This window comes from Syngnathus floridae, chromosome 3 (assembly GCF_059516105.1).
Source record: "Syngnathus floridae isolate MCC-2025c chromosome 3, RoL_Sflo_1.0, whole genome shotgun sequence".
In the NCBI taxonomy this organism is placed as follows: Eukaryota; Metazoa; Chordata; class Actinopteri; order Syngnathiformes; family Syngnathidae; genus Syngnathus; species Syngnathus floridae.
The window spans coordinates 18960992-18976650 of record NC_142415.1 but is presented as its reverse complement, the minus strand read 5'-3'; the positions used below and the strand labels follow the sequence as shown (position 1 = coordinate 18976650).

Sequence of the window (15659 nt, the reverse complement as noted above, 5' to 3'; positions counted from 1 at the left end):
TTTTTATTGTTAATTATAGCGAAATATCGGGACCCATCTTAAGGAAAAAGCACCATTTTGTCAGTGGCTAGCTTACCAAGGTATAGCGTAGTCTTCCGAGTAAGAAACACCTTGTTGCGTCGGCCATTTTCTGATAACCGTCCACAAATTTGACATTTTTTAAATAAAATCAATTCTGGAGAAAACTGACAAAAGGAAAAATAAAAGTGTTGTCATAACGAATGATATTTTATATTTCATTGTTGTCTTGCTTTGTATGAGCAAGTTGCTCATGTTGATGCGTGTTGATTAGTGCCGTTTCGTGTGACCCATTGCCAGAGCTGCAGGTTTTTTATTTATTTTTATTTTGGGTCATAAATAATCAACATTTTCAACTCTCACCTCGACAAATGCTAGCAAGCAAAGGAGTTTCATTTTCATTTGAGAGCTGACAGAGCAGCTTTATGAACAAGGCATTAGCTTAGTTACAGTTTGAGGACATGCTAGGTTTTAAAATAAGACATGATTAGGGGTTAAATTTCATATTTGTAATTGTAACCTTAAATCGAATCAATGTTTTATTTTTATGCTGTCACATTTAGGTCATGAGGGGATTTATCGATTTTTTTTCCGCACAAATCAACCACAAAAATTGGGTCATTTTAGATGTATGAGATTCACATTCTGAAAAGAGCCCTGAAAATTAGAAACGTTGGTACAAAATAACCAAGCAGCATGTTGGTCTTTTTTTTTTTTGACAGAAACTGTCTTATTTTTGACCCAAGTGTGCAATTTAAAACCCTCGCCTTGTCTTAAAACTCTAACCTTTGTTTGAAACCCTCCAGACACAATGCCACATGAGGTAGCTCATAGTTTTATCTTCCAAACAACGCCGCTCCGACATTAATATGCGATGAGGCGCTCAAGTCTGCACGGATTCCTTCCAGGTGAACATCTCTTTTCGACTTCTCCGAAAACACCCTCAGCAGACTTCGGCATTCGAAGCAGCCGGTCAGCAAATTGCACCGACCGCCGCCCCCCCCAAGCGAGACGGTCCGGGCCGGCGCAGTGCTGAGCTGTGGACTCGGCGGCCGTAAAGAGGTTTAGGTGCAAACAAACATCCCATTTAGTGGCGCGGCTCCTCCATTTAGGCGGCGATTATGGCCCTCGGGGTCCTGGCTCAGCACTGAATTATGAATTAAGTTGTCAGGAGAGCTTCTGCTTATGAGCTGAGGGGCTCATTGAAATTTAATTTGAAAAGGGATTCTGTTAAGAATGTATGCTCAGCAAGCTCCTGTGCTGGACTAAGTACTGACGAGTGCAATGGAAGAAAAGAATGTGGTTGGAGGAGCCGCCTTGGTCTTATTCCGTTACATCACAGAGGCTCCCTTTCTATTCGAGCACCCTCAGTGAACATCGTCTCGGAGCTGGTTGATACCGATTTACGCGTCTCGATAGATGCCGACTCACTCTGAGGGAGGAAATAAAAGGTGGATGATGCAGAAAAATGAAATTGGTCGCTGAAACGGTAACAGGCTTGAATCCTTGAAACCATTTCAAAGTCTATCCTTAGCTAGAAAGCCTAATTTGAAGCCCTGTTTGAATCACTGATCCAGCATGAAATTTGAAACTGCTTTAAAATTCTAATTTGAAGCCTAAATTCAGTCTTGAAAATGTGAATTTGAGAACACTAACTTCAAAAAATATTTGAAGTTGAAGTTTATTTTTGAACATGAGATCAACCAAACACAAAATCATTTTTTCACATTTTCACATAATTTCATGTTCTGCCAAGAAGACAAATAAATCAACATATTTTAAAAAAGGAGAAGGAAGAAGCTATTGCTTGTTTTTTTCCAACCCCTTTTATACATCATAATTCTTACCATGGTTGCTAATTAGTTTTTCGAGGTACAGAAACTTGATTGATCGGAGAAAGCTAATTTTGGAAACGAAAAATAATTTTAAATCCCTTATCAGGGCTCAAAACCCAAACTAGTTTGAAGTCTTAAAAACTGAGAGATTAAAACCCTGACTTCACACTCAAACAATAACCGACTCAATAATTTAGGCAACACTGCTGTAATTGTTTCGTTAGCTAGCGTCGTTATGCTAGCTCCTGCTCGTCTCCCCTTTCAGAGACACATCAAACTCTAGCTTTCATGTTTTTGATCCCACCAGGGACCCAGTGTACCCAATTCTGCTCTTTTAGCATGCACGCCATATGTAGCCCACCTGACGTCTCTCCCCAAGGGTCCCCCCCACAACTCACCACCCCTTCTCCCTTTTATCATTTAGCACTCTGAGGGCGCAGTCTCCAGTCAGAGTGCGTTCCTTTTAACGTTAAAAGCCTCATGTCACATGAACCCGCAATGCCACCCCGGACGGGACCTTGACTTTGCTACATTCCTGCCAGATGTTCGGGGAGCCCCCTAGAGGGGATTTAGGTGATTTGGGAATGGGGAGGGGGCAAATACGCTGCCAAAGTGTAACAGCTTAGCGATCCCAGAGGAACCATTGACGGCCATCTGAAAGGTCTTTGGAAGGAGACCGGACCCTTTCCCATGACGCTGCCAGCGGAATAGAACACTGCGGGCTATTCCGCTGATTCGGAGAGTTGGCAGTATTTGATGCCCTAATTTGACACCCTAACCCTCTCTTTAAGTTTGGAATGGTAACCCATGCAGAGAGTCACATTTGTTCTGGGATTTGCTTCTGTATACAAATGCTGACCCTGGAGGCGGGGCTGGGGATTGGCGGCCAATCAGACAAGACGAGCACATTGCGTTGATCGATGGAAGAAGTCGGGGTCAGCCATCCTGGCATTTTACGGCGAGGCTAGCTCTGACCTTCACCCTCATGCTGTCCAGTGACGTTCCCAAGCCCGTCCTGAACACACACACACTCTCACAGACACGGGATTGACAGCTCACAGGGAAGGGGAAGGAGCTGCCGGGTGAGGCGAAGGAGGTGGTGCATCCGGGGAAAGGGAGGAGGACGTGTAGCCCTGCAGGCCGGAGGTCTCGCTGCCAGACACAGTGTGAGCTCTAGTATGCGAGTGTGTGTGTGTGTTGGTGGGAGTGCAACCGTATGACCCGTTTCAAGGATGGCTCACCAAAATATTTAAAATAAAATTACTTTAATAATTGCTATAGCGATATTGTTTTAAAATATATTTATATTCATTAAAAATATAATTTTAAGAACCCTAATTGCTAAACACATCCATTTATTTCAATTTTATTATGTTTCAAATGTTTTGCTAGCTTTGATTATCATACTATTTATTTAGATAGTATTTTTTTTGTACATGTACTACATTAAAAATGCAGTATTGTGATGGGAACTTTCAGACAAACCTCCAGGCTAAAGTATACACACAATATTCACTTGAGTTGTAATAATCAATATTTTAGAGCTGGCAGCCATGTCGCCCTCACAGCACCACCGCTGCCATCACCTCAAAGCAAGTTTAGAGAAAAGCGGGGGAAAAAAAAAAAGAAAAAAAAAATCAAGGCAACAGGCTCTGCCACAACAGACGGCTGGAGGAGGGAGCAACACGACGGCCGCTGCGATACCAGCATTGGTGGCCATCTGAAGCCCTCGGCTGACATCCATCCATGCAGAGAAGGCAACCAGTGGGGGCTCAAACCCAAACCTATTTCTGTGACTCTTGGTGCAAAGAAAATGTCCAAGGGTTCTGTTTTCATAGCCGTTTGTTGCTCGACTAGCTGCTAAATGAGCAAAAATAAGCCAAACACTCAGAACCCATTTCCACAAGACTCAGCAGAGGGGCGAAATAAGAAACAATTACGTTTTCAAGCAGATCTGGTGAGAAATTTCACTTTAAAATATAAGCTTGCCAAAAACTGAGCATTGATATATTGTAAATAAAAAATAAATTGTGTTAAAATGAAAATCTAGTTACACTAATATCAACATACACAATTTATTCACATATTTAAAAAAAAAAATGCTTATGTCTAGCGGTACTTACAAGCCAATCACTCCAAAAGTGCTTTTTCCGCATTGAGGCAAAAAAAGCTCTTTCGAGTCCTACTGCTGATTTAGAATGCAAGTGTGTGACTTGTATGATTAAGTACAAAATGGCCGTGCGTGTGTTTATTGTTGATGCAACACATTCAATCAAGCACCTAAATGTTTGATACCGTATTTCACTTGCGGCCAATGGTGCAGAGAGCGTATCCATCTTCCCCGAGTGTACTCATGCGTTAGCAGTAGCGGAAGAAGCATTGTGTCCGCAGTTTACCCCTCGACGATATACTCTTTGCTCTCACTATCTGCCTCCCACAACTTTTTACACAACACCATCCCGCTGTGGCTCGAGCACCCAATGTTATTTTTCCATTAAATGACTAGCCACCTAGCTTAACGCGAACATGTCACATGAAATACCATTTTGGGATAACATAAATTGCTTAAATGGTTTGAAAACTTGGAGCAACTGCAATTTTAACATATGGAACAGCAAAGGAAATAAAAGAATACTCACGAATATTCATTCTTAGTTGGGGACCTTCTCTGCCTCTTGCTATGAGACACGATGCACCTCTTCAAGATGGCGTCTAAATTTGGAATTGCCCGACTATTGCAATAAAGTATTAAAACCGACTGCTAAAAAATCTGATGGGGGGGTGATTAACTCTCATGACTCCATGGTATTTCATTGGAAATGAAATCGCTGCAAGAGCGAGCACTAAGAGCAACAAACAAGTGTATTTTGTCGAGTAGTAGTTGTCAAACGTCGTGCGTGTGTGTTTGCGTGACCCTCGCACGTGAGCTGCGTGACAATCAAGCGCCGTTAACATCAGCAAACATTGAAAGAGTTTCATGCGCATTTTCATAATCGGACTTTCGTGATCAAAAATAGAGAGGAAGTCTAGTAGCGTGTGGGCGTTAAGTGGAGAGAGAGCACGATTTTTAAGTGTACGTGTGTGTGGAGAGGGAGGGGTAGGGGGGCAACAGGTGTGACGTCACTAAAGGCATCCTCTGGAAACCATGTGACAACACTGACATCTACTGGCGTATGTGCTTGTGTTGTATTCTTGCCTCTAATCAAATATATTAGCAAAATGCTAAATGGATTTTAACGTCTGCATTAAAACGAGGTTACGATGATAGTGAACACATTTAAAATTAATTTACAATAATTGCTATATCAAGTAGGGTAAGAAAATGAACGATTGAGCAATGTTAATTGGAAAATACTAATTGTGTCTCTTAATAAATAACACAAAACAATGAATAAATGATACAGAAATAAATTAAATATATCAAATTATACATTTGAAATTAAGGCAATTACCTCAAATTGAAATTAGTATATTTTAAATTAAGGCTATTAGCTCAAATTAAAAATAAGTACTTTAATTATACAAGTTAATACTTTAAACTAATAAGTCAGAAATACAGAAACAAAACACGTACTTAAAAATGACTGATGAAACATAGCTTTAATATTTCCAAAAATTAAATATTTTAGAATAATACTTGCAAATATTGAATTGTAAGGTTATGGAGTTTTTAAAATAATTACATTTCTTTGTAAATAAATTAGAGGTCAGCCAGATGAAAGAAAAAATGCTTTATTTGTACAACTAAAAGAATAAAAACACTTGCACCATGAACAGTACAACCATTGGCATCAAACCTAATAATCCGACTCAGAGGTCCAGAATGAAGCGCTCCACCTTCATCATGTAGGCCGGCTTCAGGAAGCCCCGCAGTTCTTGTTTGTTTAGCCACATGAGGGCGCCATTGGGCTCCACATTAGTTGGTGCATCCTGCGTGGTCAGCATGGCTTTGAAAAAGAAAATCTTGGTGCCCACCAAGGTGTCGCTGCGGGCTTCTTTGGGCAGCTTGTACTTGTACACGCCGCATGGTGCCTGGCCCATGAAGGTGGCCTTGAGGGCGGGCTCTAAAAAAAAAAAAATGGGGGGCACTTTATAGTGGATACAGAATTGTGTTAGTGACAAAGCAGGGGGTGCTTGGCTGCCAAATACCTGTGAGGGAGTCGAGCGCCCTCTGAGCTGTGTCCATCAGCGTCTCTCCCGGGCGCCACTCGGCCTGGGGCAGCATCCACAGCTTGTCGCTTCCCACCCGCTGCTCGGACAGCAGTACCAGCGAGTCAGCTAGGAGGCGCCCCAACGAGCTCAGGTTCTTATCCACATCCTCTGTACATACACAATTATTATTAGGAATAGAAGTAGTGGTAAATATATTATTGAGTATTCCTGACCTATGATTCTGGGGGCAGGCCTGAATGCTTTGAATTTGCGTTCCCACTCATCTTCCAGGTCTTGCGTTAGAACGATGTCTTTTCCCTTACGGTCGTCTTCTTCCTCGTCCTCGTCATAGTCGTCCGCCTGCTTTCTCCTCAGCTTCTCTGCGTCCTCCAGCAGACGCAGCTCATGCTCAGACAGTATGCTTTTCTCCACCTCCATCTGACAATATAATAGAAGTTAATCAATGAACATCTCAGTTTATTTCTTCTATTCAAGTTTTGAAGATGTTGTTGGAACAACTGCATGCATGCAAAATTGCCTTATGCTGTTTTTTTTCTTCAAAAAGTTGGAAACAATCAGACAAGATGTCTTAAAGGATTTTGTGGCCATTTCCCCAATCATTATATTCCTAATTTGTTTTATAGCTAGTTTGATTAAGCTTCACGGGCGGCACCATTTTGAGCATGACGTCATTGCTACATTCATGGAAACTAGGCAACTTGACATTCCTTGGACTTGGTGCAGAACATCTAGAAACGCGGTTTCATGAACTGTTAGCAAATAGGCAAAAATTAAACACGCTGAAACATAGATTATATTCTTTTAATGAGGTATCACCTGCTGCATCAAGCGAGCAAAGCGTTGCTCCAGCGGATTCAGGTCCGCCGAGATGACCGGCGGTCGCTGCAAACACACCGCAGCCATCAGAGTCCACGGGGAACGCGGTGTTTCCGGCGCTAATTTTTTTCGCAAAATTGAACAGTAATGCGAGCTATTAGAAAACGAACGAAACATACAGTTCACCCCTGGGGTCCTCCCAAAACGGAAGAAATAATTTTTCAGAGGCAGGCTCGCCATCCTTCCACAGGGAGCCGCCATCTTTTTTGTGGCGTTCACAGTCGCCTGTAAAAACAACTCACTTGCCCAGAAGCTTCTCATAAAGAACTACAGAAAACACCCTTTTAATTCATTCCAGCAAATTATGAGAAAACATCTAAGCAATAATGTGTCATTTGAATTGATGCTTTAAAAAATCACGCACATAAAGTTTACAATGAGGATGGGAGGGTGAGTTTAGAAAAATACGAGGGTTTGAATTGGTTTGCAAATGCCACAAATTAAACCCACAATTCTTTGCGGGAAGAGGACGAGTCCATCACACTCATTGAGGGGGAAAAAAATGATCAATTTGTTGTCTTAAGCCGCTTATAATTGTGTCACAAAATGTTAAAATACATTATAAGATGTAATACGTGTATTTTTATTTTTTATTACATTTACCGAGAAAGTATACTTTTAATTGTCTAATAACGATTCTGTTGCTATTTAATTCCCCCTACCAGTGCAACAACATGATTATGTACTACGACTGGTGTTGGAAGTCGTCAATGTCACGTTCCGAGTGCTTTTACTGCTAATTTGTGTCAAATTTCAACCCATTTAAAATGTTTAAATTAACTTGTTCACTCGTTAACTCTTTAGGTAGTGCTTGTCTACAATTATCTGCCAAAGGAACCTCGTTGTAAGTGTTTTTTTCATCCCGAGTGCTAACTCGCTAACCCTGTAAACATCGTAGACGCATACCTGCAATCAGTGCAATACAATAACATAAACAATACGTCATAGCAAATAGAAGCAACTAGTTATTTACGTTAAAAAATGATAAATTGTGTTTTGATGGGATGCATCATGTTGTATTTAGAAGCAGGACGCTCCACAGCGCCGCCGTCCGGCTCCAGGAGGCAGCACCACACACAAAAGACTCTTCTGCAGCTTCCAGAGACTTTACGTAAGTTGTTGTCTAGGTTTACTATTATGATTGCATGTATATTATTAATTCCATTTTATTGATTTCTGGATTGGATTTGAATACACAGCTACTTCCCTCCCCTGCCTGGCCAGGACAGCCCACTCAGGTGGGGTGGAAAGAAGTTTGAGGAGTTGCCCATCCTGCACATCAAAGCTACATATAATAAGTATGCTCATTTAATATTGGTTATTATGTTGGTAATTGGACTGATAAATATTTTGAGGGTGGTAAAAAGTTTGAGAACTAGCATACGGTATCCCCAGCACACACATCCAGCTGACAGACTGTGAGGGCAAGTCCTTGGTCAGAACTTCGTGTGGGACAGAAGGCTTCAAGAACATCAAGAAGTCCACGCCAGTCGCCGCACAGACCGCCGCCATCTCCGCTGCGGCCGTACGTATTTGCCATGAGCAAGATATTTCATTTTTTTAGGAATGAATGAATGAAATCTGTCCTTCCCTTCCTCCGAGAAGAAAGCGACAGCTAAAGGGGTGACATTTGTCCGTGTCATCGTCAAAGGTCTCGGTCCAGGCCGCTTGGTGAGTTTTGACATTTGAACAAATCAATAAAGTATGAAATGAAAGTGATATATCAATCATGGCATTGTGACCAGGAATCATATTTGTATGTCCTCCTTGTCTTTTGTTGCAGTCGGCCATCAAAGGCTTGGGCATGGGGGGGCTGGAGGTGGTCTCTATCACGGACAACACGCCCGTGCCACACAACGGCTGTCGACCACGCAAAGCCCGGAGGATATGATTAAAAAAAAAAATATGCCTTACTGTGTTTTGTTTCAAAATTTCTCGGCCAGTGTGACAATTAAGCATCATCAAAACATGGACACGGTCGATTGTCATGACGACTCAAGAAGCAGACGGCTTGAAAGCCAGAAGAACCTGCACTTGACTTTTTATTTGAATTATTTACATGACGCACTGTTACCAAGACAGCAACAAAATCATCTTTTTGGATGTTCATATAAATATAGCGCCGTGAGTTGTGCGTTTCTATTTGATAGATTCGTTAATGGCAGATTATTCTTGTAGTCAGGACGTGCAGCGAGAGACGCTTAATAATAAGATTGTCCTTCATTATCAGGATCAAGTCAACGACAGTCAAGATTAAAACCAAATATGTGAAAAAGTATTTCTCATGAATATGAACCGATATATATTAAACAGGATATGATTAAATTGACAGCATGACAGGTGTATATTGCACAGCAGAACGAGATTCAGTCGATTTATCACATTGGAACAAATGGAAAAATAATACAAGGAAAAAGTTGCCATTTTATGTGAAAGTCATGAGGGGGGGCATGAAAAAAACACATTGGAGTGTTTCGGGGAAAATAAATCAGGGATTAATACATTCAATGAGAATCATTGTAATCCCTAGGCAAGTCAAAGTTTTAAAAAAAAAAAAGTTTGGATTGTATAGTAAAACTTTCAAAAGTTACAGACTATGTACTAACTTTTTACCTGTCATGAGGCATTCCCTTAATCTTCCATCAGACTTTTTTCAAATTTATTTTCATTTTTATCCCCAATTTTCACTAAAACGAAATCATCTTTATCAGAAAATTACAACTTACCTTTTGTAAAGTTAGTTTTACTCTTGTAAATTACAATTTCCACCATAAAGAAATATAACTTAACATTGCAATTTTTTTTGTAATAACCTTTTTTTCCCCATCAAGCGCAAATGTTGCATATAATTTTTTGTCATACATTGAAAATGTTTTCAAAATTTTATCCCTCAAAAAATATTGTTTTAAGATGACTTTCTCATTGATAAACAACTTTCACACTTCATATGACGTTCAAAAAAAAAAATTCTGACAACATTCCGACTCTATTCTTGCAATATTGTCACATTTTGAACAATTTCTCGTAACATGAGTATGAATAATGTGGTTAAATAGTGCAAAGTGGATGGCAATAGGAGGCAACAGCAGAGCTTTTGATTGTGGAGAACCAGCATGTTGTCTCCTACTATGAAGGAGCAGCACGTTGAAGTGGCCTCCACAAAGGCACTTTGGCTCCAGACCAATGAAGGAAATGGCTGACTTCTTTTTTTTTTTTGCCAAATATTGCACTTAAGTATGTTGAGTGATGTGTGATCATCACTCACCATGAAGGTTGCTCAGTTCCAGGTCCTCTTTGCGTCTCCGGTGCTGCTGCTGAGTAAAGAGAGAGCTGAAGGGGTAGAGCTTAGCCTTGGCCGGGTACCTCTGCCCGGCCACGTCCACCTCGTAGTCTCCTCGGTTGATGAAGTCCGGGGTGATGGGGGCGGGCAGGCCGTCGGGTCCGGGGGGCGGCGACACGAACCCGAGGCACACGTGTTTCTGCAGGGTGTAGCTGTAGGCGCTGCTGGTGGTGGCCCCCGCCAGTTGGCCGTTGCAGTAGATGGGCTCGCCCCACCAGGGCCACAGGTCCAGCTCCGTGTCGTGGTCGTCCAGGACCAACATGACGAAGCGGCGGAACACGCCGTCTTGACGCTGCTGCAGCAGAGCCGAGCGACCCACGAAGTCCGTGTCCTGAACACACCGCACACACATTACCTCCAGTTCTGATGAGAAATGATCCGACTGTTGTCTACCTTATCAAACTTGACTCGGAATTCCCGCCCGCACTCCAGCGGCGTGGTGAAGGTGTCGAGGTCTTGTCCCCAGAAGGCAAAGAACTTCTCGATGCGTAAGCTGCGCAGCGCGTAGTAGCCGGCGTTGCAGATGCCGTACTTCTGACCCACCGACATCACCTCGTTGTACACGTGCAGGGCGTACTGTGTGGAAGAGGAAACTGTCAAAATGAAAATGTCGATAAAGTTACAAAGCGTACCTCGATGGGGATGTAGAGCATGAAACCCGGCTCGCCCGTGTGGGTCATGCTCATCACTCGGATGCCGTTAGCGTAGCCTACGCTCATCTCCTGCGGACACGGAAACAAATATTAAAGTTTCTTCGCGTTCGTGAAGAAAATCAAACTCATCAATCTTTGAAGATACATCGTGCTGGGGTGGATACATGAACCCACCTTACAGAACATGGAGGGAAAGTGGTCGGGCGTCATGGAAACGTACGACAGCTCCGCCAAGACATCCATGGCGCGAGGTCCGATCAGATTCAAAGCTGAGAGAGAAGATGTTTGGTCAGGTGAGTGCTGTGAGCAGATGCGGAGGCTTACTTACCTGTGTACTTCCAGCTGACGTCCTCAAGGTGAAGGTGCGGGTCGTTGGGCATGTGCTTCTTGATCCACGACCAACAGTGCACTTGCTGGTCTGTTGGTGAGATGATGAAGAAGCTGCAGAAGAAGCGACAATGGGAAGGTCATTAGGATTTCTTCTTGAGGACAATGGGATGAGGAGCAACACGTTTGAGAGCCCTTGCCTGTTCTTGCTGATGCGCACTACGCTGCAGTCGTTCTCGTAGCCTCCTCGTTGGTTCAGCATGCCCGTGTGGACGATGTGACCCACTGGGACGTCCAGGTCATTGGCGCACAGGTGCTGCAGCAGCTCCAGGGCCTCATCGCCCGAGGACTGTGGGACAGTGGCACTAATATGAACGAGACACGCTGACAAACATCGAAACGTCTAAATCTACAGCAGACTTACAGCGAGTTCAAATTTGGTGAAGGACGACATGTCAATGACGCAGACGGCCTCCTTGCAGCACTTCACCTCCGCCCCGACAATGTCAAACCAGTCGGGCTTGTAGAAGGTCTTGCTCTGGTCCAAAGAGAGAAGGTCTGCAGGAACAAATAAAAATCCAAAGTTATCGATCCATCTGGACACTTTTTGAACCATTCACGGTCAGAATTTTAGAACATCTTGCGTACCTTTGCCTTGTGGAACAAAGTATTTGGGTCTCTCAAAGCCATGTTTCTCCATCCAGCGAGCTCCTTGCGTGTCCAGTCGGTCGTACAGCGGACTTGTCCTAAGCTGCCGGCCCGTCTGGAAGTCCCAGCGGGGAACTTTGAGTTCGTACAGCAGCGCTGGAGACACATACCGCACACGCATCAGATCGGATATAGCCGCCCTGGTTGTTTTAAGAGGTGCGAAATGTGCGGGCGTCGATAACAAAATGGCGACTCACGCATGACCTCCATAACGCGGTGTCGGAGGAAGGTGCGACTGCTCTGCAGGTTGCCAAAACGGCTGATGTCCAGCGGCCACACGTTGGCGCTTGGGTAACCGTACGTCATCCACTCGGCCAGAAACCTAATAAGAAGGAAAAAAAAGACACGTGGACAAAAGTATTGGGACATGAGGCATTTTCTGAACCACAACCAAAAAAAATAATAATTTAAAGATGAGTCTCTTTTTTTTTTTTTTTTAATATTACTCACTTGCCAGCTCCTCCAGCAAAGGCCAGACCTGAGGAGTTCATACCGGCCAGCACGTAGTAGCCCGAGATGCCCGGCGTCTCGCCCATCAAACAACGCATGTCCGGGGTGAAGGACTCGGGGCAGTTGACCAGCTGTTGGATCTCAGCCGACTCCAGACCGGGCATTCTCCTCAGCAGCGCGTTGAGCATCGGCTCTGAAAGACAAAAGAAAAAACTATCGGTTTGGCTCATACTTTACGACCACCTCTCAAGATTGCACGGCTGAGTTGCATTCAAGGTAACCACGTAAAGGAGTGTTGCTCACACAAGTGTGGCAAAATGAACACTGGCCTGAGTCCAATGTACAATGCTGACCAAAGCAGCCTGTGCGCACCAGTAAACATATCTAATGGTGGAAAAACATGCTCATAAACAAAGGTAGTTAAACGCAACAGCTTCAAAACAAAAACTTCCTTCAGGGAAAACCACTTCAGGCCGGCTGGTTCAAAAATAGATCCCTTGCTTTATTTACCGAGCAGGGTCGAACCAAAAGGGAAAGACCAGGTCTTTTTAAGGAGGAAACACCCCCACGAACTCTTATGTTGTGTCCCAAAAGCTATTTTAAAACGTTTACTAGCTTAACATAATGGCTAACTTCCGTCCAAGTGGTGCTGGAATGCTAATAAACAAATCCCGTTGCAGCCTTCCAAATGTTCCTCACCAAAGTGGTCCCAGTCCTCCTGCATACTCTGAATTTCCAACTGGTTGCGTCCCTCTGTGAAGATGGGCTTTGGATTCTTCTCGAACCCGCCCGAGAGGAGGCCTCCTTGCCACGGCCGAGCGTATATCCTTCCGTCCATGTCGAGCACCACTAGAAGATACGTACAGGGAGTGGTAATGACTAAAAAAAATACTTGATGCCACCATTAAGGGGCATCATGATACATCAGCGAGGCCTGAGACCTGGTGTGTCAGCCGGGAGCTCATCGTGGAGAGGTTTGGTGAGGAGGTAGAAGTGCTCGCAGCCGTGCAGAGGGACAGAGACTTTGGTTTCGCTCGCCTGGCCCAGTTCGTACGCCCACTGACAAAACAAATTCAAAAAAAAAAAAAAAAACACAGCTTAAAACGCTGGTTTAGAAAAATGCATCATTTTTTTTATACCTGTCCAGCACAGTTGACGAAATATTCACACTCGATGGAGCCGCGGTCCGTCTCCACCGCCATCACCTGGCCTTTCTCCACCAGAACCTGCTGAACGGTTGTTCTTTCCAGGATTTGAACCCCTGAGTGGAGAGACAGAAGAAGAATCAGGCATGCAACTTCGGTAGAAAAGTACAAATAACGTGCTGTGCCTTGTCCAGCGGCCGCCACGGCCAGGGCGTGATTGACATCCGGCGGCGACACCACGGCGTCGGCGGGCAGGTGGAGCGCCCCCACGAGGTCGTGGATGTTCACTAAGGGGTGGAGCTTGGTCACTTCTTTGGGTTTCACAATGTTACAGCTGATTCCCAGCACCCTGGACAAAGAGATACATAAGTGACGGGTGGAGACATTAGCATCTGAAGAAAGACGCTAAATGATTTTCTTCAAGACAATGTGAGTGAAAAGTCTCACTTGAGTCTCGACGCGAGGCGCTTCAGAGAAATAAGGCGGTCCTGATTCTGAGCCAGACACAGAGAACCCGTCTTGACATAGCCTGAAACAGAAAAAATGGAGGTCAGATCTCAAGAGGGACGTCTGGCGGCATTATCAAGGTGGCTTACCCGTCTTGACGCCGGTCTCCTCCTCGAGCTGCCGGTACAGAGCATTGGAATAATCGGCCATTTTGCACTCGATGGAGATGGGCTTGGCCACACTGACAATGCCGGCGCACAGTTTGGTGGTTCCCGCTCCAAGTCTGTCAATAGACAAAATAAATATACAAGGAATGCTCCCTTGGAATGCTCCTCCAAGAGATGACATACCTGCCCTGCTCCAGGAGAACGATATCAGTCCAGCCCAGCTTCGCCAGGTGATACGCCACCGAAGTCCCCACGATGCCCCCTCCGCAGATGACCACACGGGCCTGGCTGGGTAGTGGCAGTGGCTGCGAGGCGTCCCCGCTCCCCGCCTGCATGCAGTTTGTGGAGGTCCACAGGCCCCTACTGGCCAATGTGTTGCCTGTGTGAGGTAGCAGCAGTCTGGGGAGCAGGGCAGGGGACAGAGCCCTGGAGCTCCGCACACAGCTACACATGGCTGGCTGTGCTCTGTATCAGTACAAAAAAAACCCCATAACTTCATATTTATTATATGCAAGAGTTCAGCAGCGGTCCAACAGGCAAGTGAAGCTCCATGCCTTTAGGGGGCGCAATCATCAATGTTTGGGACATCACTTTGATTTAGATTTTGCTTTGGTTTACATTTAGTGTGGTTAGAGAAGAAGTTTAGTAGTCATTCAAAAGTCATGCAAAAGTTGGAGAGATGATTGCATTTAAGGTTCATCCTAAAAGTGCACGACCACAAACAGAATATTCCCAACTGTTTAAAAGTAGCCTATGTTTACATCTGTATTTGTGATACTGAACATTTTTAATCACGCTTGACGCCAAGTTAACTTACAAAAGTCCTTCGGGTGTCACAAATGTCAACTTCTGCGAGGCTAGAAAGCTCGTCTTGGCACAGTGGACAGACTTTAATCACTTATGCTGCACATATTTAAGCTTTAACGTCTTATTTTTAAGATTTTATAAACATACTAGGTTGTCTCGTGTTGGTGTTTTAACCACTCGGTGTGTTTTGGGGGGGTGTCACGCCGATTGGCAGATGTCGCGGCTAACGCTAACGAACAGCTAGCAAAACATGTCGAAGGGGGAAAGTATCTAAATGTCAACAAAATGGAGGGCGGCTCTGCTTTTACTTTCACTCTGGTCGTCTTTGTTACTTACCAACTAATTCAATCACGGCAGGGTTCGTCGTGTTGTGGTGGGGACAGAACAGTTGTTGGATCCAAGGTAAAGCTGCCGTCCAGCCCGAAGGCAAGCTAACATATGTAAGCGGATGCTGCCTTTGAGTGACTTTTCAAAATAAAAGTAATCGCCCCTCATGTTTATTTTGAAAGGGTATTACCGGAAAATGCGTTACGATTCTCACCTTGTGCTAAAAAAAAAAAAAAAAAAAGATATGGCGTCATTTTTTTAAGTATTATTTCAGTACTGTACATTTGTTTATGTTTTTCTAATTCTTATACATACAGGAAAAATTGTAAATGTAATAGAATTTTAAAAAGAACAATTCTTTTGGTGAACAAATCAGCCCAGGACAA

The 15659-nt window shown here is 44.0% G+C and overlaps 4 protein-coding genes across 7 annotated transcripts in view; 1 reads left to right on the top strand and 3 right to left on the bottom strand.

Annotated features, from left to right (window-relative positions):
- The window catches only part of ntrk3b (neurotrophic tyrosine kinase, receptor, type 3b), a 135779-nt gene extending 130863 nt beyond the window's left edge, over window positions 1–4916 (bottom strand). For 3 of the 4 annotated variants that reach the window (XM_088372021.1, XM_088372022.1, XM_088372023.1), the window contains exon 1: window positions 4493–4916. The gene's annotated coding sequence lies outside the window, so the exon portion shown is untranslated. The remainder of the gene's footprint in view (window positions 1–4492) is intronic. The other variant, XM_088372024.1, reaches the window with a different exon arrangement.
- Window positions 4917–5569: 653 nt separating this feature from the next.
- Window positions 5570–7118, bottom strand: mrpl46 (mitochondrial ribosomal protein L46). Its single transcript, XM_088371333.1, has 4 exons — window positions 6843–7118; window positions 6239–6443; window positions 6003–6173; window positions 5570–5917 (listed from the first exon to the last, which is right to left on the bottom strand). The coding sequence occupies exons 1-4, from the start codon at window positions 7101–7103 to the stop codon at window positions 5664–5666; spliced, it is 891 nt and encodes a 296-aa protein (XP_088227459.1). The 5' UTR covers window positions 7104–7118; the 3' UTR covers window positions 5570–5663.
- A 443-nt stretch (window positions 7119–7561) lies between these two features.
- On the top strand, window positions 7562–9231 carry mrps11 (mitochondrial ribosomal protein S11). The gene is made up of 6 exons (XM_088371759.1): window positions 7562–7746; window positions 7927–8013; window positions 8102–8200; window positions 8298–8427; window positions 8508–8573; window positions 8686–9231. Exons 1-6 carry the CDS (start codon window positions 7670–7672, stop codon window positions 8791–8793), a joined length of 567 nt encoding a protein of 188 aa, XP_088227885.1. The 5' UTR covers window positions 7562–7669; the 3' UTR covers window positions 8794–9231.
- pdpr (pyruvate dehydrogenase phosphatase regulatory subunit) lies at window positions 8927–15408 on the bottom strand. Its single transcript, XM_088371758.1, has 18 exons — window positions 15283–15408; window positions 14323–14604; window positions 14122–14255; window positions 13973–14054; window positions 13711–13874; window positions 13520–13641; window positions 13322–13439; window positions 13080–13229; window positions 12381–12573; window positions 12128–12252; window positions 11871–12026; window positions 11647–11780; window positions 11423–11571; window positions 11224–11336; window positions 11070–11164; window positions 10875–10964; window positions 10636–10818; window positions 8927–10573 (listed from the first exon to the last, which is right to left on the bottom strand). The coding sequence occupies exons 2-18, from the start codon at window positions 14589–14591 to the stop codon at window positions 10160–10162; spliced, it is 2691 nt and encodes an 896-aa protein (XP_088227884.1). The 5' UTR covers window positions 14592–14604; window positions 15283–15408; the 3' UTR covers window positions 8927–10159.
- Between the last annotated feature and the right edge of the window lie 251 nt (window positions 15409–15659).

Coding starts and splice junctions, on each gene's coding strand:
- mrpl46 (XM_088371333.1), bottom strand. CDS start 7,103: ATGGCGGCTCCCTGTGGAAGGATGGCGAGCCTGCCTCTGAAAAATTAT. Junction 6,444..6,842: donor TTGCTCGCTTGATGCAGCAG/GTGATACCTCAT, acceptor TTATATTGTCAG/ATGGAGGTGGAGAAAAGCAT. Junction 5,918..6,002: donor GGCGCTCGACTCCCTCACAG/GTATTTGGCAGC, acceptor TTTTTTTTTTAG/AGCCCGCCCTCAAGGCCACC.
- mrps11 (XM_088371759.1), top strand. CDS start 7,670: ATGTTTAAATTAACTTGTTCACTCGTTAACTCTTTAGGTAGTGCTTGT. Junction 8,201..8,297: donor ATCAAAGCTACATATAATAA/GTATGCTCATTT, acceptor CGGTATCCCCAG/CACACACATCCAGCTGACAG. Junction 8,428..8,507: donor CCGCCATCTCCGCTGCGGCC/GTACGTATTTGC, acceptor TCCTCCGAGAAG/AAAGCGACAGCTAAAGGGGT.
- pdpr (XM_088371758.1), bottom strand. CDS start 14,591: ATGTGTAGCTGTGTGCGGAGCTCCAGGGCTCTGTCCCCTGCCCTGCTC. Junction 13,875..13,972: donor CGCCTCGCGTCGAGACTCAA/GTGAGACTTTTC, acceptor CTCTTTGTCCAG/GGTGCTGGGAATCAGCTGTA. Junction 11,165..11,223: donor CGTCAGCTGGAAGTACACAG/GTAAGTAAGCCT, acceptor CTTCTCTCTCAG/CTTTGAATCTGATCGGACCT.